This window comes from Apodemus sylvaticus, chromosome X (assembly GCF_947179515.1).
Source record: "Apodemus sylvaticus chromosome X, mApoSyl1.1, whole genome shotgun sequence".
Lineage (NCBI taxonomy): Eukaryota > Metazoa > Chordata > Mammalia > Rodentia > Muridae > Apodemus > Apodemus sylvaticus.
In genome coordinates, this window is record NC_067495.1 from 91,214,315 (window position 1) to 91,239,342 (window position 25,028).

Below are 25,028 nucleotides of genomic sequence, written 5' to 3' on the forward strand. Positions count from 1 at the left end.
GATTATCAACCAAGATACCTGAGGTTAAATTGTGCAAGTGTCAACCAGCAAAATTCAGCTAAAGGCAGGTTTCCCAGAAGGATTTACATTGCCTCCTCACCCCCGCATGCCGCCAATAAAAAACAATTCATGTATTTTGCCATTCTTGTGAACTATGCAGCTCTCAGGGTGTCAAAGCCCAAGTATGAAGAAGTTGAATCAAACTTTAAGTTGGGAGTGAAGTCCTTGTGAGGCAAAGGATTGATTATCTAGTAGCTGACACACAAGTTAGGAGAAAAGGAAAGTGTGGTACAATTCAGAACGTTTCTTTGTTGAAGTAGAACTGAACCTTCCTAGGATCCAGACTTGAGTATCGCTGACAGCATTTGCGTAGGCTTTTTGCCAAAGTCCGAGGGCCACATAAGAAAACTCCCACCACAGACCTGTAAGAAGAGAGCACTAGTAATTAATTGGATGCAGTTGTGAGCTGAAAATAGTAGAAATGTAGAACAGCCTCTGCTGCTCCCAACGATTTCCAGCAAAAACTCAGTTAGTGATTGGGTCCATCATGATTCTGTCCTGAAACGGGCAGGCTGGGATCTGAGGACCTAGCACTCTGAGGAGCTATTGGGTAGTAATGGTTGCTGGGGAAATGGAAGCCATTTTATCATTTTCTCCAGTGTAGCCACTGGTACCTTGCCAATGCTGGAAGCAGCCCTAATTAAACCCACTAAGTCACCAAAAGGGAGTAAAACAAGAAAGTAGATGAGGCATGAGTTAAAGAAATCAGGAGTGAGAAGGAACACAAGAAAAACAGGGCCATAGGAAGTGAATAGGATAAAAAAAATCTAAGTGGTCAGCACTGAAATACACATACAAATCACAGTGAATGGACTAAGCACATTGTTTCTATATTTAGGAGAAAAGGGGATATATATATATATATATATATATATATATATATATATATATGTAATTTTCTAAAAATACATATTTTATATACATGATAATATATATACGTACACTTATATATATATGAAAGAGTAAGGGATACATGGTCGGACTTGGAGGCGATGATCATTTTAATTTCAAAAATACATTATGGACATATGAAAGTATAATTAAACACATAAATAATATGCACTGAGAAAAACTTTAATTCAGTTGTTAAAATTCTATGTTGTTCCAAGTAAATTTTTTCTTAAACTTTTTATTCCCAAGTCTTAAATATGCTTTCAGCATTTCAGCCTTCATCCATTTTATTGAGAACAGAGACACAAGAGCTGTAGTATAATAAATACCATTGTTAAATAATAGGCGCTGTGGTGGAAGCAGGATAATGTAAGGGGGCATAAGCAGGGACAGCAGTGCCTCACCCTGAGATCTAGTTTGCCTTTCATGCTAAGTGAAGAAACCTCATCTCAAAATGATGAAGTCAAAATGACCTACTGAAATGCTGCAAGTTTTTCTAAAGACATGTCAAGCAGGAATATTAAAACAATGAATGGACTATGCTTACTTAGGACTAGAGTGGCTGTCGCCTTGAGTTTGGCTGTATAAGCTCCTGTATCTCAGACTTCATAAAGGTACCTGACAACAAACATCATTTACAAAAGAAAAACACGAAAAATAAGTAAAGAAACTGTGTTGTCTTGTTTCTATTCAAATTTTAAACTTCCCCTAAATTCTAGTCTTCCCTTAACCATTAAACCATGTCAATTATACCCTTTCAGGGATGTAACTCTAGGCAGGATTAGGTGTATAGTCATTGTAAAGAAACCCAGGTACGGCTCTCTTGAGAAGCCAGCATCCTTGTATATTGTCCTTGTTCTGTATGCTTCTCTAAATACTTATACTCTGTTTCATTTTGACTGGTCTTCAAATTCTTTTCTTCCAAATAATCAAGGATTTGACTTCCTGAATGGCTGTCTCTAAGGGGAACAGGTTGATCCATCTCAGCTACTACAGGCAGATCCGGTCTGCCTGGCCAGCTCTGACATCCCAACTGTAAGCTTTCCCGTTTGAAAAGGAGAATAAAAATAGCACCTACCTTGCAAGGTTCTTAGAATTAAAAACATGAAATAAATGGACAAGTACCCAGCCCACAGCAAGTGTACCTGACCTAACTGCTGTGTAAACTATCTTTTGTGGACCTAGCCCCACCCCAAACTTTGATGTGCCTGTGAAGGTGGTTTTCTCCCAAAGCCAAGCTTTCTAATTACACCATGGGTCTCAACTTCTCCGACTTCTTCTCTTTTTAAACATAATTATGGTGTAATCCATGTATCATAAAGTGTACCCTTTGAACTGTACAATTAGTGCTTTTTGCTATAATCACAAAGTTATGAAACCATCATCACTAATTCCATCCCCCTTAATGTCTACATTAGAATCCACTGATTTCTTCCCAGCCATAGCACCCTACCCTATATAGTCACTGATCTACTTTCTCTACGTATATTACCATTGCCATAAATGACCTTCTTTTTATTAATTTTCAGTGTTTAAAAATTATGTGCCCATGTAGGAGCAGGGTCATGTTCTCTGTTCCTGCAGAGTCTCAAAGAGGTAATCAAATTCTCTGAAGTTGAAGTTACAGGAAGTTGTGAACCACCTTTTATGGTTGATAGGCGTTGAACTCGGGTCCTCAGGAAGAACAGCAAACACCACTGAGCTATATTGTCAAACCCCCTCTAGTTTCTTTTATTCGATATAATACCTTCAAAGTTAACCCATGGTATTTCATGTGTCAGTACTTGAAAGAAGTACACTTTATAAATGAATATAATCCCATTCTCTCTGTACACCACACTGGTGATGGATGTCAGTTGGTTTTCACTTTGAGCTATTATAAGTAATGTGGCTATGTACATGCATTACAAAATTGTGTGTGTGTGTGTGTGTGTGTGTGATGTTGTCATTTCTCTTTGGTATCTATCCAAGGAGCTGGATTTCTGGACCATGTGGCTCTCTAACACTATGAAGAACTGTTGAAAGTTTTCTCCAGGAGTTGCAGCCCCGCATCCCTATATAATCAATAGAGTCCAAATTCTCCAATACCTTGCCAACATTTGTTATTGTTCATTTTTCTCTGTAGTCATTTTATTCCTTTTCTTACTGGATATTGTCCTGACTCTAAAATATACTCAGACCACCCTTTCACTAAACAGTAAGCACTTCTTGAGCCTGTCATTCCAGCACCCATGCCCATGTTGCTGAAATATTTTCTTCTTTTGGCCTCTGGGACAGCACTTCTCTTACTCCTTAGCCGTTATCCTGGTGCATCCTTACTCCTCCCCGGGTTCTGTAGGCGGCCCTTTACAGTAGTCTTTCTCAGAGGGCCATGTGATGAGAAAGCAGAATGGGGAAATATCCCCAGAAAGAAAGAGATCCAGCCAAGGTGATTTGGTTTGGGCTCGGGGGTAGTTGACAGGATCACATGAAAGCACAGTACATGGACACATTCGTATGAAGATATAATGCCCACGAATAGTCAATAAATGAAATACTGCACTCCTTTCCCCATTCTCCCTCCTCCTTCCCTCTTCTCTGGAAGGTCTCTCTCCTCCCTCTCCCCTCTACCCAATCCCTCTCACTCCCTCTCCACAGCTTCAACTGATCAACACAGACAACATAAAAATTGCATAGTGCATTTTGCTAGCATCTGCTTCACAATTTAATGAAACTTTTGTATATTGATTCAGTCTTCACAATGACCATACAAAGGAATAAGGCATGCATCTACTAATGTCCCCATTTTGTATACAAGAACCCTGAAGATCTGGGGGATGTTTAGCTCCACTTACCATAACTGGAAACTGTCAAGATGAGAGTTGGGCACCCAGGATCGCCGAAATTTATGTCACTATGTCCTCTCACCACTGCCTTCATGAAGCCTTTACTGTTCACTCCCTGCGTCCCTCCTGGCCTTGACCTTTGGCACCTCTTCCCTGAGGTGTCCACAGACCTGTTTCCTGGAGTGCATTATTCTACCTTGAATTAATTCTCTGCATTTCTCCTTTGAATGTCTACCTTTTTGTAAAAAAAAAAAAAAAAATCCTTCTTCCTATTTCTTTCAAGCTGTTCTGGAATAGTAATATAGTAATAGATGAATTTACAGAAACTAGTGAGTAACACTTGTAGACATGGATTGTTCTTCCACTGCCAGCTTGTTCAAGGGGTTACCAAAGTCCTCCTCCTCCTCTTTTTCCCATTGGAAGAGCCAGTTTCAGAGCATCTGCTTTTTCTGTATGCTCTAACGTGTCTAAAAATTCTCCATAAAACTGGGTACTATAGTGGCATGCATCTGTAATCCCAGTACTCTGCACATGGAAGCCGGAGGATCTAGAATTCAAGATTATCATCCAGCTATCTATTGAGATTATGTGTCATTGTAGAGGCCAGCCTGGGATCTATGAAATGCTCTCTCAAAACATTGAGCTCTGTTGGTCAGTGAACCAGATAAAACACCCTAAATTTTATGACTTTATGTAGAAATCTCAACTTTATGTAGAGCTCATTGAGCACTCCACCCCTGGAATTGTATGCACTTTCTCCAGTTTTCTGTTCTGTTCAGCACTATATGAGCAAAGTCTCTTCATCTTGCTCATTCGATAGAGGCTTATGGGGACAATAAACAGCTGTTTATCAATGACAGGATCGTGACTCTTATTTTTCTAAAAACCTGGATGAAATGTCCTCGATCTTAGTTTTCTATTAAATTTTATTTATTATGTGTGTGCAAGGGTTTGTGTGTGGGTGTGTGCATGCATGAGCACACATATGTGTAGAGATGTCAGAGCTCAATGAGTGGGCAGAGTGTCATATTTCACATGTGGAGGGCAGAGGACAATTTAAAGGAGTTCTCTCTCACCACGTAGGTCTTAGTGACAAGCACCCTTCCCTGATAATCCATTCCACTGGCCCACTCAGTCCCAGGTATGCTCAATAAACTTAAATCTGAACTCTGCAGACTCCGTTAACTAGAGGACAAGGTACTTACTTGGGGTGGGCAGTAGCTATTCTAGAAAACTCATTGTCCCACATTGGTCTCCCAAAGGAGGTTTTCTGCTTCAGACCTGTCAGGATGTCAGTGGCTCTGTCAAAGTTTAATGCTGCATGACCAGCCTGGAGACAGAGAAGTATAAAATTAGAAAACCCAAGTTTGACAGCTGCCTCTTCTGTCAGCTACTTTTAACTTTCAGTGTGAGGATGAGACCAGGTAAGAAATGATAAGAAATACTACTTTAGTACACATACGCTATAAATTGTCTTAACATTTGCTATTGGAATCAGTGTTTTATTATAACTCACAATGTTGCTATCCCAGCCAGTGAGGAAGAGACGGTAGTTGAGGAAATCCATTTTGCCTAATTGTTCCATCTCTTGTTCCAGGGAATTCAGTAAGTTGTTGAACCAGGCAAAGGCACCTGTCTCTCTACAGATCCAGTAGAAATAGATCTGAAATGAGCAAAAGAATCCATACCCTTATTAAGAATCTTTCACAATGTACACTGTGATGACAGGGGCGTGTGTATGTGTGTAACATAAATGCATATATAACATATATGTATATACACAGACATATCTATATTTGTTGACCAAGTCTAAAGATAATGAATCACATAGAGTGGAAGACTTGTAGTTTGAATGTCCAGAGTTCTGACAAATTTCCATTATAGAAGGAACCTTCCAAGGTCATCTTTGTTACTGGAAGATCATCATGATGACCAAAATAAGGGAGACTCAGAAAGTCAAATATTATCTAAGTTTTGTCTCATATGGGAGACATGGAAATAGAATGAGGAGTGTTTGGGAACAGGGAAGAAGGCTACTGGGACAGGGGCTGGAGATGGTGAAGGGGAAGGGTGAATATGGTCAGAGTAAATGACTTTAATGGAAATGTCATTATGAAATAATAATATGTATAATGAACATAAACTAAAAAAGAAAAGAAAAAGTTCAAAGTAAAATAAAAATGTTTAAATAAATAAAAATAAAACTGCAATTTGAAAAGAATCCTATATTCAACTCATAGAAGCAGTGGCAAGGACAGAAATCACTCACCTTTTTTTTTTTTTTCAGGAGAGGAGGGGAATTTGGAATTTGTTTTGATTTGTCGTTGTTTTCTTTCTTTCTTTTTTAAGCATGAGATGTGAGTTCTTTTTGCTCTTTTTTCTTTTAATCCTGGGCCTTAAAAGGTATTCTGTCCAGATTATAAAAGGCTACTTTAAAAATGATTTAATAGGAACAACCTTGGGCAACAAGCTAAATAGCTTTAGTTTGAAGAATTAGTGTAGTGAGAATTTTGGTTTCTTAACAAATCCAGTTATGGGAGTCTGTTTTTGTTTGAATCTCAGGTGTGGATAAGAGGCTGCTTCATAGCAGGCCATTATGATTTGCCTCATGTAGTAGCAGGAGCATGACCTTTCCCAGCTGCAGAGAGTTTAATTCTGGGGAATCTCGAGAGGTATAAATGAAAGAACACTGAGAGGGCCTGAGATGGTGGCTGCTCCCCCTGCTGCTGTCCCAACTGCTTCTGGTTCCCACTGTTGCAGTTTGTCCATGAGCAAAGAAACTAGAAGTTGGAGACACGCTGAAGACAAAGGTTGGACTTGCCCCAAGGAATCAAATTAGCAGGAAGTATTCTAAAGAGGTCTCCATTCCCTTTCTCCTCTAATTTTCTCTCCTACTTAGTGTTATGCAGTTGGAAGAGGTTAGGGTGGAGTAAAGGTTGGAAGGGTGGGAGATACAAGAACCCAATAAAACAGCTAAAAACAAATTCACAGGTCTAAAAACAGGTTAGAGCACTACAGAGCTGAGAATCTACCAGACAGGCTGTTTCTCTTCTAAGGCCTCTGAATTGACAAGATACAGACTGGTCTCCAGCAGCCTGGACTATGCAGCGTGTTTGCAGTGTAGCAATGAACTGGACGAACGGCTTGGCACATCCCTTGCTAGTGCCCCTTTGAAGCCACCTCTGCCTTATGCCTCTCTACTATCTCTAGATAGATTCTTCTGCCCTACTTAGCACGCATAAGACATCAGGCTATAATGGCTCAGGCCAGAGGAACAGTGAATAGTGGGAATGTACCTTTTGCGTTTTGAGCTTGTTGTCTGCACGCTGGAATTTGTACCAGATAGATTTCAAGATGGAAGCAAAGGGAGTGACCCCAATCCCTGCCCCAACCAGTACAGCCACTTCATACTGGAAAACATCCTCACTGACTGTGCCAAAGGGACCGTCGACCTCAATCCTAGCAAATGAGAAGAGACAATGGATGCATAAAGACTCATCTCCATCCTTGAGCTCAAACATTGTCTCAGAAACTTTCTTAACAGACTTGCACTTCAGAAAGGAGATCTTTTCTCTTTTTGGTTATTCTACATCCTGTTTTGAGTCTCTGAAGGACTCAAGAACCTACCTGGGCATTGGTGAGTGTTGTCGTTCAAATGTCCTTATGAGATTTTCTGTCCAGTCCCCTGCTGCGCGAATATGAACGGAGAAAAATTCTTCCTCTGGAGCAGAGGTCAGAGTAAAGGGATGCCACTCCAGGAAGGAAATGGAGGGGCAATTTACAAATATATACTGTCCTACTTCCATGCTAAAGCCTCGCTTCCTCATCTGCAATTCCAAAACGTTAGATGGGTGCATGACAACCTGTGAATGAAGCACATAGATCGCTAAAACTCCAAACACGACAGGGACAGGCATTTAAATAGACAAGCAAAGCCTGAGTGCTTCTGATAAGGTCAGGTCCTCTCTAAAGACACACCCTGAGCGACAAGATTCTGTGATTTATATATGTGTATTATATACATATGTATATATGTATTTATATATGTGTATTTTATATGTATGTATATATGTAATATGTGTATATACACACAGGTGTGTATACGTATTCGTATATACGTGTATATACGTGTATATACGTGCATATACGTATACATGTATACACGTATACACGTATATATGTATATATGTATATATGTATATATGTATATATGTATATGTGTATATGTGTATATGTGTATATGTGTATATATGTATAATACATATACTATATGCACCTTGCTCATGTTCATTCGCTCCATGCTTCCCCCTCAGTACAGGTACACTTTTTCCTGAGTGGACAGCTTTTTGCTTTCCCCTCACAATCTCTTCATCTCACTCATAGTTCTCCTTTGCTTCCACCCTCTATATACATTTATATTTCATTCATATTTATTGCTAACATGAGAAAAATGCTTATTTTGCTTAACGCGATAATCTCCGGTTCCCATCTATTTTCCTGTAAATGACTTCATTTCATTCTTCTTTATATTTGAATAAAATCCTATGTTGTGTGTGTTTTTTTTAAGAATTTTCTTTTCTAATTTTGTTAATTTGGATACTTTCTCTGTGCCCTTTGGTCAGTCTGGCTAAGGGTTTATCTATCTTGTTGATTTTCTCAAAGAACCAGCTCCTGGATTCGTTGATTCTTTGTATGGTTCTCTTTGTTTCCACTTGATTGATTTCAGAGTTTGATGATTTCCTGTCTTCTTCTCCTCCTGGGTGAATTGGCTTCTTTTTGTTCCAGGGCTTTCATGTGTGTCATTAAGCTGTTAGTGTATGCTCTTTCCATTTTCTTTTTGGAGGCACTCAGGGCTATGAGTTTTCCTCTTAGCACTGCTTTCATTGTGTCCCATAGATTTGGGTATGTTGTGACTTCATTTTCATTGTGTTCTAAAAAGTCTTTAATTTCTTTCGTTATTTCTTCCTTGACCAAGGTATCATTGAGTAGAATATTGTTCAGTTTCCATGTGTATGTGGGTTTTCTGTTGTTTTTGTTGCTATTGAAGACCACTTTTACTCCATAGTAATCTGATAGGAGGCATGGGATTAGTTCAATCTTATATTTGTTAAGATCTGTCTTGTGACCAATTATATGGTTGATTTTGGAGAAGGTACCATGAGGTGCTGAGGTAATCCAGACTCAAAAGATCAATCATGGTATACACTCACTAATAAGTGGATATTAGCCTAGAAAACTGGAATACCCCCCAAAACATAATCCACACATCAAATGAGGTACAAGAAGAACAGAGGAGTGGTCCCTTGTTCTGAAAAGACTCAGTGAAGCAGTATAGGGCAAAACCAGAACTGGGAAGTGGGAAGGGGTGGGTGGGACAACAGGGGGAGGGAAGGGGGATTATGGGACTTTCGGGGAGTGGGGGGGGGCCAGAAAAGGGGAAATCATTTTGAAATGTAAATAAAAAATACATCGAATAAAAAAATGCATGAAAAAAAAAGAATTTTCTTTCCGTGTGTGCTTGCTTGTCTGTGTATGCACCATGTGTGTACAGTGCTAGAGAAGGGTGTCAGAGCTGGAGTGACAAGCAGTGGTGCACCTCCATGTGGGTGCTCTTAACCACTCAGCCATCTCCCCAGTCCTTAGGAAAACTGCCATCTGGTTTGTTTAAACATTAGTAACCAGTTCTTTAGCTCACAAGAACAGTTCCAGAGCCTTGAGCATAGTAGAAAAGCACTCTTATCACTGAGTGGTACCCTCCATCTCAGTTCACCCTTTAAATAATCACCATGTACACAAAACAAAATACATTTGTGGGCGAGCTCTGGCTCCAGTCCCATTTGTAGCCTGCAACATAGAATTGTTCCAGCCAAAGCCCTATTTCCTACAGTCTTGTCCAGCACTGGAGACACTAAGCATGTTTCCTCCTCCAAAATCCTCTTTATACCTTCAGGGTGCACATCATGACAGTCTACTTCTGCACTCAAGTAGAACACAACTTTTATCACTGCAATGGAAAGTGTTTATTTCGTTACCTTGGTAATCACGACCTTCTGCTGGGAGCGATAAAAGCGAAGGATCCTTTCAAAGATATAAAAAGCAATGGGCGCGAGGATCCACTTCCAAGACTACACAAAGACAGGGTAAAGAATGATATGAACCTTCAGTCTCTCATATAGGACTTATTTGAGTAGCAGTTCATTCCTTCATTTAGCTCGGATGTATCAAGTTCTCTACTGTATATCACTATAAAGTCACTAATTGCCGCAAAGTTTAGAAAGCAAATGAATACAAAACAATAGCTTTGTTTGTCAATCTCATTAATGAAATAAATTGTCATTCTCTTAAAGTCATATCAGAAAGCAAATGGCAAAGATAAAGCGTGTGTGTTTTAAATTATATTCACGTTTAAAATTTTGAAAATCTAAGGAAACTAGTCCATTCTTTAAAAGCAAATGTACAGTAGAAGCAAATAATTAAATACTATACTAGCAAAAGGTGTGTGTGTGTGTGTGTGTGTATGAATGGCCAATGCTACTGATAGGAATACACAAAACTTTACTTCAAACCCAGCACCACAAAACACCAAAAGTAAACATTTTAAAAAAAACAACACAATAACCCTTTATTCCAGCGGATGCTGAGGCTTATAGTTGGAGGGCAACATTCAGCAATTAATGTCCAGAATTAACTGGGATCTAGAGCAGTCCTTGTGTTCACATATGTAGCTAAAGGGTGTTGACAGCACTTTCCTAGATGGCAGCTTTCCAGCACATCTCAGCAGAGTCAAAAGCTTTCCCTCTCTTTTTAACAATGGAATTTCACTTCTAGAAAGTAGGGATTAAAAAAATGAGGGTGTGCATAAAGCCCATGACAACTATATTGGTCAAAATATTGACTAAGAAAAAAATGACTAAAATGCCACATTACAGATGTTTTAAAAACAAATGTTTGAAAAGGAATATTTGACAATACAGGGCAGATGCTATGAAATAGAGGGATCACCTCAGGCTGTAGAACTATATGAATTCTTCTAACAATTTTTATGTTTTTAAACTACCTTTGATAAAATGTACTATTTAACTAAATTTTAAATGGTGAATTTGAATGGTGTTAAGAGTATCTTTTTGTAAATGTTTGCGGAAAGAACACAGCAATACACTTGAGCAGCAAAACTGGTATCCTCACCCTTATGATATTATATGGCCAAAGTAACTGCTGGACTCAAGTCTGCCTCAAAATAGGCCAATTTAATGTGTCTCCAGCACTATATCGAGAAAATACACTGATAAGCAATAATCCTCACCTGGGTTCATTTTGTTTTGTTTTTTTTCGAGACAAGGTTTCTCTGTGTAGCCCTGGCTGTCCTGGAACTCACTCTGTAGACCAGGCTGGCCTCGAACTCAGAAATCCACCTGTCTCTGCTTCCCAAATGCTGGGGTTAAAGGCATGCGCCACCAACGCCTGGCCCTCACCTGGGTTCTGTAAGAACCACAACATCTAACAGCACGACTTCAACTCAGTTAATTCCCTACTGTTGGTAGAATCTACTTTAATCACAGCCATCTGTCCATCCACCCATTTATCTATCTAGGTCAGACACTGCACTTGACCTCCATGGCCCTGTGCCTAGCAATTTCAGGTAGACTCGACGCCGAAGCTCTGCTCAATCATGACCCTGTGGCTTTGCCCTCTTTTTATGTGAGTGCTGAGGCTCTGATCTCATGTCCCTATGCCTGTGTAACAAGCACTTTGCATGGCCTCATAAAAACTGAAACAATGATTATCACGCAGGTTATAATATTAAAGATAGCCTGCTTCAAGGATGAGAGTTTTCTCCATGAATGTTTGACTGGTATTTCAAAGTTGAGCTTTGGAACAGTACAGTGGTTAAGGGTTTCATCACTAGATCCACAAAAAATCAAAAACAAAAACAAAAAATAAACAAACAACAAAACCCAAAACCTAGACCTGAATACAAGCACTATTACTGATTGTGACCTTACTTCATCTTATAAAATTCTAGTCCTTCCATCTCAAAATGGATATGAAAGAATTACTTATCCCAGAAATCATCTATCCTAGGCAGCAAAACAAGGGCAAAGTAAATATTACTTCACCTCTATAGGGAGGTCCCACAATACATAGTCACCGTTAATCCTATCTCTTTCAAGCATCATTATAATTGACTATTGCAGGTGATTTTGAAAGATTGTAGGTATCTTTCATAGGAAGGAGGCAACGATGAGCTGATGATAACAATACTTAACAGGGGTAACATTAAAATAGGTGTTAGTCGTTCTCCCATAGCATTCTTACCTCAGGGGGGTGCCCCACAAAATGAGGATGCTTGCAACTCCTCTCATACTTATCCCACTCATGAAAAGAATGTGAACAATTGTGAGGATGACTTTCACCCATGCTCTCCTCTGTTTGACCCCGAACAATCCCACTGAAACATAGAAAGTAGGACAGTTTATGATCATGAATTATGTGACATTGGGGAGACTGGGATACAAGAATGGGGATCAGAAGACCTTACCCCAGGCCATGGATCCCTAAGCAGACGATATAGACGATGAACAGGTGGTGTGTATACCAGAAGAGCTCAAAATAATTCCGACGGATAAATTCCACAGCTGAAGTTACCATGAGAACCAAAGCTATGGTGGCAATCACTCCAGTGAGGCCAGCAACACTGGTAAATGCTGCATACATCACTGTCTGTGAAAGGACAAAATGTCAGCCTGGCACACACACACACACACACACACACACACACACACACACTCCACCAAGAATATCATAATTTTCCTAATTATGACCACATACCCATTCTTTGTTATCAAATCACCTCACCATGTTTGGAGACTGGATGGGATTTAGCCAAGAATCTTCTTCTTTCTCAGGATGAGATAGGCTGGAAAGAACAGAGGCAAGAGATCCATCCATGGCCCGTTGGCTTCTACTGTAGCGTTCAAAGTTAAAGAAGTGTGCAATGATATGAATAGCTAAGAGGAAAGATGGGAGGTGTCAGGAACATTCTGGCAAACATACCCCGCTGAAATGAGAGACTCAACCTATAGTGCCTAGCAGAATGCTGACTCCACAGTGTGCCCCGCTACACAGAAAGACCCAAGACCTTTTTTCCTCCCACCCATCCAGTTCCTAAAGTAACATAATATATACTCCATGAATATGGATCTAAAAAGGTGTCTCTTAAGTAGTTCCAGGTGATCATTGAATATTTTTTAATGTTTCTATACACAAGCAAATAACACTACACCCTGAATCACCTACCGTCCATGGCTGCATGCTTTGCCCAAGTTACCTGTGAACATGCAGATCATATATGCCACCAGCTTATGGAAGATGAGGTTGTGATCCAATGGCTTTCTCAGCGTGCGGTTGCAAAACTACAAAGGCAAAGTCATCCTGGTCAGGTATCCCTAGCCGGTCTTAAGAAATGCACTCATTCACACCAACATGCCTCAGCCACAGCACACCAAAGCCCTGCCATCCTCATCCACCAAAGGAGACCTCTGGCTTCCATTCCTAAGGACTTAGTGTTGAGCTTCAGGTATACTTTCTTTAATGTGAAAGTTAAACTAAGAGCACTGGAACTCACTGTGCAGGTGCCCCTCAGGAAGGACAGCAGATTTCGACACACTGGAATCAGGATCATCATGCTGTTAAAATTCAAGCACAAAGCAGATGCTCTGGCCAAGGCCAAGGTAGTCTGGAACAGAGGGGAAAAGAGAGACTGCTACTTTATCTCTAGCAGGTGAGGACTGATTCAGTCTACTTTTCTAAGATGAGCAAATGGATACTAGGACAGCTTCCTGCACCCCTCCATCACTCTCTTTGGCATACCAGGCCAATCTCTCTGTTTCCAAACAGAGGAAAATATGTTGAACTTACTTAACTGAATTGAGAAATCCCCAATAAGAGTGGTTTACAATTCTTGGGTGATATATTTGCTAATGTGAGAAATAACAAGATCCAATAATTCCACATTAGCAAAGACGGTCTGTAGATGCAACATTTTGCAGTGGGTATTTTTATTTCATACATTTAATTGTTATCTTATTGGATACCCTTTATAAAATAGCCTTGGAGATCATATATCCTTTTATATATTTTTAACTAAAGCTTATATTAAGGTACAATTATGCATAATGACTATTTTATTATCATTTCTATATTTTCTACTGTTGGAAATATAATAATGTAATACTTGTATAGAAAATAAAAATTTAACCAGTTGTGCAAGACACATTTAAAACAGAACCTTTGGAGCAATATTCTTAAATATAGCTAGAGATAGAAGGGAGAGCCTTTATTTGTTCAGTACTTGGCATGGGACACAGGGCCCATTGCATACTAAGTAAGCACTGGCCCCCAAGAAAGTTTAATTTCTATGTGCAGAATTTTGGGATGATTAGCAGGGACCATAAAGCAAAAACAGTAAAGAGTCCAGGCTCATGATATGCTCAGTTCCAATGCAGCTAAACCCAGACTCTGAACCTATATAACTGGTCTCCAAGTTGCTTTATGGTTTTTTTGGAATGCTAGCTATGAATTTTGACCATCTTATAGTAGTATTCAGGTGGGGGAACAGCCAGGCTATTTTTCATTGCAATTCAGTTAATTGGTGAGTCTTACATGTGTGCCTGTGAACGACTAACTAAAAAGACAAGTATGGGTGAGAATTCACAGTATCTTAGCCCTTTTAAATAATTATTAAGGCACACCTCTCATGCTCATGAATTGGGAAAACTCAATATTGTTAAAATGGCTGAATTAATGAAAGTAGCATACAGATTCAGTACAGTTCCCCACTGGGTTCCAATGACAGACTTCACAGAACTAGAAAAGAACAATATAAAATCCATATGAAGTTCAAAAGGACTCTGAATGGCCAAAGGAACCCTTAGTAGAAATAATAATGCCATAGGTGTCACAAAATCTGATCTCAAATTATATATAACAGCATGTACATAACAACACAAAACACATATAAAGGGATGGGGAGATGGTGTGGCAGGTAAACACATTGTGATGAAAGCATTTGGACCTGGATTCAAACCCCTGGCACCCATGAAGAAAGCCAGGCACGAGAGCCACACCTGTAACCACAATGCCTGGGAAATGTGGGTGGAGACAGGAGCATCACTGGGGCTTCCTGGCCACCTGGATAGCTCCAGGTTCAGTGAGAGACCCTGTCACAAAGGAGTAATGTGATGAGGGTTAGAGCAGAAGATCTAACATCTGGCTTTTGCATAGAAGTACTTAAACATGTTCTCTCTCTCTCTCTCTCTCTCTCTCTCTCTCTCTCTCTCACACACACACACACACACACACATGTATGTATGTATGTATGTATATCACACAAATAAATAGTAAATAATTTTACAAAACAGATTCATAGTCTGTAGGAATAGAATAGAGGACCCAGAAGTGAACCCATATAGTTATCCCCACCTAAATTTTGACAACAGTGTCAGAGACATGCATCTAGAAAAATCCAGCCTCTTTGCCAAATGATGCTGGGAAAGCTGGCTATTTATCCGCAGAAGGATGAAGCTAAATACATATTACATTATAAATCAATCAATTCCAAGGGGATTAGAGACCTGAATATAACGCCTCAAACCCTACTTGTGCTACAGGAAGAAATTGGGAAAACTACTTCAATATATAAGCAAGACTTTCTGCGAAAGACTAATAACATAGGCCACAACCCTAAGAACTGAAAACTGAGATTACATGAAATTACAGTTACTCAGGGACTAGTGAGATGGCTCAGCTGGTAAAGATGCTTGCTGCTAAGCCTGACAATTTGAGTTTGATCCCCAGGACACAGATGGTAGGAAGAGAGAAAGGATCCTTGTTATAGCATGCATGTGTCAGTTTGTCTCTGTGTCTGTGTGTATGCAGGCCATTAAAGTAGAGAAGGACCATGGGAAGAGAGGAGGAGATCTTAAGTAAGATGGAAGTAGAACAAAATGAGAGGACTAGATTGCATGTGACTTTAAAACAGAACAGGAGACATTTCAAAAGAGTTAGGAGGAAACCTGCAAGTCAGGCGTAGGGGAGACTGGGGGAAGACATTACAGAAAAAGATGAATAAGAACAAAGCCAAATATATATATATTTGAAAATACCATAATGGAAACCTGTTGCTTTCCTACTGCTTTCCCTTTCAAAGTTGCACATGACCCTTGCTTTCTCCTGCTCCTGAGTCACACTTTGGCTGTCTTTGGTAGAGACAGCCTGGTCCATTGCAGAAGAAATTTTCTCTGCTCATCTGAAAGAGCTTGCATTTCCACATTGGCTCCTACAGTGGACTTATTTGAGTCACAGAGGACACTTGAAGCTAAAATTGGCAAGTGCATTGAAATATATGGCTATAATTTCACATCTCCACATTCTGTGGCCGTTATTCTGCCCAGGATTAATTAGTTTAGAAAAGAAAACAGCAAAAACAAAAACAATAACAATAAAAACACTTTTCATTCTTCTGCGGCAGCGTATGGAACTGCCCCAATGTATATTCATCACTCTCTACCAACCAATGTTATTGAAATCTTGTGGTTGCTAAGGCCTTATTTACTGTGAGATTAAATTTCTTCCTCTCTTCCTTTTTTCTATGATTCATAGTTAATCAAATGGTTCTCTGTATTCTCTAAGATGACCATGAATTTTAAAATACCATTATGCAATGATAATAACATCAATTACGGTGATTCAATAGAAGGGTCTGATACTCTTCAAACACGAAAAGCAGTGATGTAGGCTTTATAGATATCTGAAAGCTAGTTTTTGAATCTTAAATTTGTTTATTTTTTAGTTTTCTTTTGTACAAATATATTGTATGTTGGTCAGATTCCCTCCCATACCCTTCTTCATCTCACCCTTCTCCCTGCCTTCTAATCCTCTTTGGCCCATACAAGACAGCACACAGTTCTACTTCTACTTTCATGTCATACACACATGTGTGTCTTATTTACCCACTTAAAACTTGAGACCCACCGATGACAGAAAACTGCATGTTTGCCTTTCTGTGGTTAATGTGATTCTCTTAATATAATTATCTTCAGCTGCGTCCATTTTTCTGCAAATAACCCAATTCTGTTCTTTATGGTTGAAGAAAGAAAGGCCTTCTGTTGTGTATACACTACGTTTTGTTTGTTTCTTCCTGTGCTAACAGTTCCATAGACTTTTTAGGCCTGTTAAATGGAGCCTCCGCAGTTCCAACATCTGCCTCTTTGGATAATGTAAACATGCTGGATTTGAAGATAGCAGCTTGGCATTCTTGAGTGCAGCACTGGGAAGAGATGCTTGTGATTATAAACTAGAACTAGATGCCTCAACTGCAGTCACCTAAAAAGATACCTAAGACGCACTGGGTGTAGGAAGTGATATTCGATCTAGTATCTAGAATGTGATTCTTGTTTCAACTGAATTAAAAAACAATAAGTGAGCTGTACTGTGTCTCTAGGCATATATATTAGAAATGAACAAATTTTATTAAATTAAAATTCAAAAGTAAGTAAACATTACCTATCTTTGGAACAAAAGCAAAATGTGTGCCTGATGCATTTGTGAACACATCAGTGTGGCTGTTCACACATACAGCAACCTATTAATAGTGTGAACTCTGGGGAGTACATAGAATGGGTTTTCACATGCTACTGACAAACTTTGTTTACAATGTTTACAATGATATTAATTGAAAACAGCATCATTGTAATTCATTTTTTATTCAAAATAGGTTTTTTCTTTACCTAATATATCTTGATTATGGTTCCCCTCCCCTTACTCCTTCCAGTTCCTACCTACCTTCCTTCCCTTCTGGATCCGCCCCTTCCTTTCTCTTATTAGAAAATCAGCAGGCTTCTAAGTGAATATAATGTAATATATGATATAATGATAAGATAAAACAAAAACGAATACAATAGAATAGAACAAAACACAAGAAAAGAGGCCTAAGAAAAAGATCAAGAGACAGAGAATAGAATACTCAGCTGTAAACAGGATGTCTCTGTCAAATCCCTCCTCTTAGTGCTCAGGAACCCAGTGGAAGAGGATGGGGAGAGAGAGATAGAGAGGTGGGGAGGGAGGAAGAAGGGGAGGGGGAAAGGGAAAGGGAGTCAAAGTTAGTGGGGGTGGAGGATATCAAGGAAACAAGGCCCTCTGAAGCAGCAGGATCATGCCCATTCGAACTCAAAGAGACTGAGGCAGCGGGAACAGAGCCTGTACCAGATAGAGCTACAAGGAGAAGTGGACACATATCCCCATTCCTAATCCTAGAGTTAACTCTAATTGATAACCACTTGCAAATGAAAATCGTTTCCTCCAAGAGAGTATCACTAGGGAAACAAACTACTCCTAAGAGTAGTAGACCATATATATATATATATATATATATATTCTTTACCCTACAGGTCCTTTGTGTATATATTATGGCTCCCACTTTAGTGTTTTTATAAGATTCCTCTGTGGTTCTCTACATCTATAATTCATTTTTAAATAGGACTTTAAAATCAAAACAGCTACAGGATATCGGCATGATTCATTTCTCTGCAGCTGACTTTTGGTCATGAAGAACATTCTTAATAACTAGTCATATTTGTTGCAGCATTCTATTAATATAAAGCTATTTTAAGACAAATTAACACTTCCTTTGGAACTTTAGTTTCCAAAGGGGGATGGAGAATGAACTTTCCCTGTAGAAAACAGCAGGGTAAAATAAACAATAACCAGAACATTCAAATTCATCGTGATCCCAACACGTGTCCTTTGATTATAAAGGCAAAAAGATTTTTTTAAAGGAGAGCCGCCTTTCAATGTGAACATGGTGTAAGTCTTTGTGGAAAGCTACTGAAGAAAAGCTCCATCAAGATGAAAGTGCTTTAAGCAATCGCCTTCCTCTTACTCCATGCTATAGAGGAGCAGAAAGCAAGCTGTCCTACGCAGGTCTGCCCAGGTAGGTGCTCCACTCTGGAAAGGAAATGTTACACTTCAGCTTTTCCTCCCAGCCACCTCCACACATGTGTGCTCAGCCAACTCCACTCACCCTTTCTGTACTTGATTTCCCACCTTTCCAGCCTTCTCATTTCTGTTCTTACCCTGAGATAACCCAACTTTTCTGTAGGCCCTGAGTTCTACAGCTGCATACACCCTCCTTCCATCCTAGGGATCCCTGGATTTCACAGGAAGGCGTTAAACCACAGCTGTGCTTTCTAAGTTTTCTTTTAATTTTCAATTACATTTAGTTGCCTGCATGGGTCTGCATCAGATGAGGGCCAAGAGCTGAAGGGGAGAAGTGGATGTGTGCCCCCATTCCGAAACCAGAAGCCGTGTCCAGTTGATAACTAAAGAAGTGGAGTCTTTTAACAAACATCAGCAACAACAACAGAAGAACAAGTTAGTTTGGAACCTCAGTTCTGTAGTTTGCACTTAGTAACCTTGTACTGTACACAAAGCATTGTATTACTTCTCATGCATTAGTTCTTGCAAGCCCCACAAAACTGCCATGAGGTAGACTTAGGGTAGTCTTAGGGTTTTACTGCTGTGAACACACAACATGAACTAGGCAACTCTTGTAAGGACAGCATTTAATTGGGGCTGGCTTACAGGTTCAGAGGTTCAGTCCATTATCACCAAGGGGAGAACATGGCAGCATCCAGGCTGACATGGTGTGGAGGAGCTGAGAGTTCTATGTCTTTATCTGGAGGTTCCCAGGCAGGTAGGAGGAGGATCTTAAAGCCCATGCCCTCAGTGACACACCTACTCCAACAAGGCCATACCTGCTCCAACAAGACCACAGCTTCAAATAGTGCCACTCCCTTGGGCTGAGCATATACAAACCATCACAATGCCTCACATTACAGTGAAAGGATTGAGCCAAGAATTTAATGATGCAAGAATAGGGTAGTGTGTGTATGTGTGTGTTTGTGTGTGTAAATTGGGAGATAACTTGCAGGAGTCAGTCCCAGGTATCAAACTCATGTAATCAGGCTTAGTGCAATTTCCTTTACCTGCCAACACATCTCATGAGCCCAAACCAAGATTTCCTTTTTCAATCCTCTATTTCCTTTTTCTTTTTGTCTATCTATTTATTACTATTTTCAAAACATTGTTTTGCAGTGCTGGGAATTGAACCCAGACTTTGAGCATACCAGGCAAGTGTCCTATCATTTCTATCTGTACCTCAGGAAACTCTTCCTTAAAATCACAAGCAGGAGGCCATTTGACAGGGGCCATTTGGCTGCTCTGGCCAAAGTGGAAGCAGAGGCTGTCTAGTTAGCCATCTTGGCACCCTGTAAGTTCAATGACCCGAGCTTTAGAAAACCAGCTGTGAATCACTGCCTGTTAGTTTCGCTTAGTTCAGGGTTTCCTTGCTGGACCTGAGGAGCATACTCATTGTCAGATGTAGCAAATAAAAAGACTGCCTGTTCACTTAAATTAGAACTTCATATGAAGCCAGGCATGGTGTTACACACCTTTAATTCTAGCTTCCCGGGGGCCAAGGGGCAGATGAGACCCTGCCTCAACTCAAAAGAAAAATAAAAAAATAAAAACATGAACATAAGAACATGAATATTTTTGTATACTTCTGTATATAACTGGAGTGTATATCTATCATTGTTCATCTGAAATCCAAATTTCAATGAGCATCCTGTATTTCCCCCCTGGCAAACCTAGCCCCAGAAAAAATTAAAACACTGGCTCAGGAAGGAGCAGAAATGGAAGATTGTAACAAAGAACATCAACGACAAAAGAAAACCTGGTGGCACATGTCTATAATCTCAGCTGTTTGAGAAGCAGAGGCATGAGGATTACAAGAGGTAGGCCATCTTGGGCCACATTGTAAGACTGTGCTTTAAAACGAAGAAGAAAACAACATAGAAATTCTCCACATCACAGCACAATACTCACCCCAAGAATTTCTCTCGTGTAATAGTACTTGTCAGACTTCTCATAATTCAGGAAGGCATACACAAAGAGAAAAATGTTCAGCCCCAACCAAGAAACCTAGACAAAGAAGCAAACAGGGAATATGGGCGGAATTGGGAAAGGTATATGAAAGAGAGGAAATGATACGGGCATCTTGAGCACTTTGTGTTCGTCTATTTTCATTTTAAATTACTATAGTCCTGCCAGTATGTAACCTGTTTTCAGAGTGACCAATCTGAGGCCTGCATTATACTGCATTTTTGTTTCCCTTTAACTGATTGAAAACATCAAGAGAATAATGCAGTGACATAAAAATGGGCCTCAAATGTTGTTGTCTACATGTAAAGGAGACATGGGAGAGAAGGGAGAGGGATGTCTGCTCTGGTCCATACTGTTTAGGGCTGTTTTTCATCATGCTATGGTGATGCTGAGTAGCTGCTACAACAGAGACCAAATAGCTTGCAAATGTTTAAAATACACAGCTGGCTTTCTTTGGAAACATTTGCTAGTTCCCAGACAGACTGAAGCTTTCAAACAACTGCACCTAAAAGATGGCACTAAGTAAACCTGTGAACTTCTGAAGAAACCAAGAATAAACTTAGCATCTTTAAAACAATGCCTACTGGGGAAAAACTGGCTGAACCATTCCCAGATAGGCCTGCCTCTTTAATTACACCCAGACATATATTTTCCTGCTTGTAGGTTGTGAGACTTTTTTTTTTTTTTTTTTTTTTGCAAATTAACCTATTGGTTTTGGACTTGCTTGAGCTGCGAAGACTGTGGTTTGTTCAAACCTCTGCACATTGGCTAAGAGGACAATTTGGATCCCATTATATGTTGCCAACTGAGTCCCACTTCAAGTTTGGAAGTGCTATTCTGCAACTGAACAGATCTCTGTAGCACAGGGGTATGCCTTTTGATACATCCCTTACCCCAAATACCTAAGAATAATTTCATCCACAGGTAAAGGGCCTTAGCCTGGGACATGGCCCACACATATGACCCCCCTACAGAACCATAGCAGTAGAGTAAGGTGGTTCTAAGTGTAACATTAGAGTCAAACACCTGAAGCTCAAATGCTGGCGCCACCATTTAGTGACTCTGTAACCTTAGACATTTAAATGTATTGGGTCAATCAATTCTTTCACTTGAAAATTGTGCTATCTCATAGCAGCTGTGGGGCTCGAAAGAACTAATGCATAAGAAGTGAATAATGCTGTGTTTTGTGTATAGTGGGAGCTTAATAAATACTAATTTCAGAGCTCAAGGTCCATTATTGCCAAAATAGCTTTTGCTCTCTCCTTCCCTCCCTCTGTCCTTCCCTTCACTCATTCCCTCCTTCTTTTTTGTCTTTTGTTTTTCCATCCCTCCTCCTTTTCTTCTGTTCTCTTGTGTGTGAGAGAGATGAGGGTCTCATTTCAGCTGGTTTTGCCCAAGCTAGTCTTGACCTCCTAGGCTTAGGGTATCCTTCCAGTGCAGCCTCTCAAGTACCTGGGACAACAGGTACCACATTCAATCAACTCCTTCCCACCTCCTTTGCCCAGAATCCTTTTTCAGATTTGATGTATTTTAGAGACAGTGGAAAAGGAACATTGGAAGGCCCAGATATTTGGAGTGGGAGGTGTATGGGAGGAGTTGGAGGGAAGAGAGGTGAATGATGGACAGATAGTATTCTTATGCGAGATTTTCTAATCAAATGGGAGGGAAGTAGATTTGGTGAACAGAAAAGCTCATTTGGGGGAATCAGAATCTTTCTGGATGTGAAATGGACTCTGCATTGTTCCATGACCACCTATAGGCAAGGTAAGTGAAATACAGCAACATCTAGGAGTCACTGTGGCTGGAAAAGGAGGTGCAGTGCAGGACCTGGGAAGAAAGAAGAGCAAAACTACTTTGACTCATTTATCCATTATTTAAAAATAGTACATAGGAGTGCATGCCAGAAACAGCACCAGCAGGGCTGCAGGCGAAAGGGTGGAAACTAGAAGCCAGACACTGTAAGGGATGAATTTCTCCAGCCAAAAAACGAATGCAGGGGCAGGGATGCAGTGGCTTTTAGAGCAACAAACACACGAACTTGCCAAAGAGATCTGAAGCTAATCCTAATGTGTTCCATTACTGAATCACCCATTCCTCCACCAGTTAGTGGATCTATCACCATCCAAAACAGGTGGAACCTGAAGTCTGGACAGAATAAATATTTGATCAAGGTTATCCAGGAGCAAAACTGAAAGTATGTACTAGGTTTCCTCTCTCCAGGTTTCCTGTCTCTCTGTTATAGTGCAGCAGGAACTAAACATGGGGCACTGAGGATTAAAAATATAAATCATGGGATAGGGTGATTAAAACAAACTCTTGGCTTTTCATTAAATATTAAATAAAATTCCTCTAAAGGCACTGCATTCTTTTTACCTGTAGCACCTGAAAAGTCTTATGGGACTCAGGAAAAGCAATAAAAAGAAGGAAGGAATGAAGAAAGAAAGAAAACAAAGAAACAAAAAAAAATAAAGAAAGAAAAGACAAGACCCCCAGGAGAGAAAATTCTGTGAAAGTGAGGAAGGACATGAGAGCCTCACACTTAGGTGTGATTTACAAATATAGGAAGAATGGTTAAGAAAAGAGATGTATGTGTGTGGGGGAATGGGTAGGGAGAGAGAGAGAGAGAGAGAGAGAGAGAGAGAGAGAGAGAGAGGAGTGTGTTCTGGCCTGAATATCATTGAACTGGATCAGAGTCAGAGTCATAGTTTGTCAATTCATTGTGTGCCATCTGGATTGATATCTTTCATAAAACTCAGGAGATTGTTTTATATGTGCTCTGCATAATGCAGTAGCTAGCTATCAGCATGTTGTTATGAAACACTCTAAATGTGGCTAATTCTGATGTGCTGCACAGCTGAAATACACCATCTTCTGAGACTTAGAAATAAACAATAGAAATTATATTGATATTGTACATGTCAATTACATGCGGAAAGAATGTCTACGAATTACACTGCTCAAATCCCATCTGTTTCTTTTTATCCTTTTCAGCACAAGAATGAGGAATTTAGAAATCCCAGAAGTGACTCACAGTCTATTTCTATTGAGCATTGCTGGGTTAAGATGATCTCAAAGATCACTTTCATCTCAACCAGCCAATTATCTTATGAAATCTTGATGTCAGCGTTATAGGGAAGCTAGAAATGAAGGCTCCACATCAATAGTTTGGAAATAACACAGAAAGGGAAAGAGGAAAAAAATGAAAACAGATTTCAATGGCAAGTCCTCCATCGTTTGGCAACCTCAACAACTGCAAATCATTTGGCTTTGTTCTCTCTTCTGGCCTTGAGTTGGCTTTTTCTACATGTTAACTGGTTTTAATAAGCAAATAATTGCTACAGACACTTTCTCTTTTGAATAACTTCACAAATATTTACAAACATGATGTCTTCTTACTCTGCTAACATCCCTAATTAATAGGAAATGAAATACCACTTACCAGAAACAAACCTGAGAGCCAGTGGTTAACCAGCTGGTTTCCCATTGTCAGATGGAGGTTTGGAGCCATCTGGATTCTCTGGAGAGGTTGTTCTTTGGAGCAATGTGGATTCTCTGGAGAGGTCCTTCAGGATAGAGACTTCTGTCTGGCTCAGGGTATATGAGGCTTTATGACACCCAAATGCACACCTACTCTGAAAGCTTCCAAAAATTAGTAAGTGTATTCTGCCTTCCTCCTCTAAACAGGGAACTGTTTTATAAGCTTAGGTAGACAAGCCCTGCCTATGACAACCACAGGGGTTTTCCCTGCTGAGGTTTTTCACCCCTTCAGGAAATATCAGTCTTCTTGTGTCAAAATGCTCTCTCTGATAATCTTAACAATGTGATTTCATAAAGCACAGCTTTTCTTGATAAGAAGTTTATTTAAGTTTTTCATGAGATACATAATTGGGCTGAGAACCAGAATCAGGCTGAGATTATACATTGATCAACTACAAGAGAAGTAGAGAGGGAAGCATGTGTTTTAAGGAAGTTTCTATTTTTTAAATTTTTTTTAAAAAATGTTTTAATTAATTTATTGTGAAACAAAGTGTTATGTAGCCAAGCTGGCCTTAATCATGCTATGTAACTGAGGATGACTTTGGGCTTCTGATTTTCTTGCCTCCTGGAGTGCATCCCCACACTTACTTTTTGAAATATTTGGGCCAAAACCAGGACTTCTTCCACATTAGCCAAGTACTTCATGAAACTGAGTTATAACTCCAGAGCAAGGAAGCTTTTGGGAACGGAACACTACATAGCAGTGCTGTCAGT

The 25,028-nt window shown here is 39.8% G+C and overlaps 1 protein-coding gene across 3 annotated transcripts; it reads right to left on the minus strand.

Moving 5' to 3' along the window:
• Positions 1 to 33: 33 nt before the first annotated feature.
• On the minus strand, positions 34 to 24,377 carry Nox1 (NADPH oxidase 1). Of its 3 annotated transcripts, XM_052170771.1 has the most exons (13): positions 24,217 to 24,377; positions 20,721 to 20,816; positions 13,402 to 13,512; positions 13,105 to 13,189; positions 12,633 to 12,784; positions 12,316 to 12,497; positions 12,093 to 12,225; positions 9,809 to 9,901; positions 7,404 to 7,639; positions 7,073 to 7,235; positions 5,293 to 5,439; positions 4,982 to 5,106; positions 34 to 422 (listed from the first exon to the last, which is right to left on the minus strand). In XM_052170771.1, exons 1-13 carry the CDS (start codon positions 24,283 to 24,285, stop codon positions 296 to 298), a joined length of 1,719 nt encoding a protein of 572 aa, XP_052026731.1. In that variant the 5' UTR covers positions 24,286 to 24,377; the 3' UTR covers positions 34 to 295. The 3 variants fall into 3 exon arrangements, with proteins under 3 accessions (XP_052026731.1, XP_052026732.1, XP_052026733.1); XM_052170772.1 differs by lacking the exon at positions 13,402 to 13,512; XM_052170773.1 differs by lacking the exon at positions 5,293 to 5,439.
• Positions 24,378 to 25,028: the final 651 nt, after the last annotated feature.

What these genes read in the sequence shown, in the direction of transcription:
- Nox1 (XM_052170771.1), bottom strand. Translation starts at nt 24,285, where the DNA reads ATGGCTCCAAACCTCCATCTGACAATGGGAAACCAGCTGGTTAACCAC. An exon ending in GGCTCTCAGGTTTGTTTCTG is followed by an intron (nt 20,817 to 24,216) that starts GTAAGTGGTATT and finishes TTCTTTGTCTAG; the next exon opens with GTTTCTTGGTTGGGGCTGAA. An exon ending in AGAAGGTCGTGATTACCAAG is followed by an intron (nt 7,640 to 9,808) that starts GTAACGAAATAA and finishes CTTCATTCACAG; the next exon opens with GTTGTCATGCACCCATCTAA.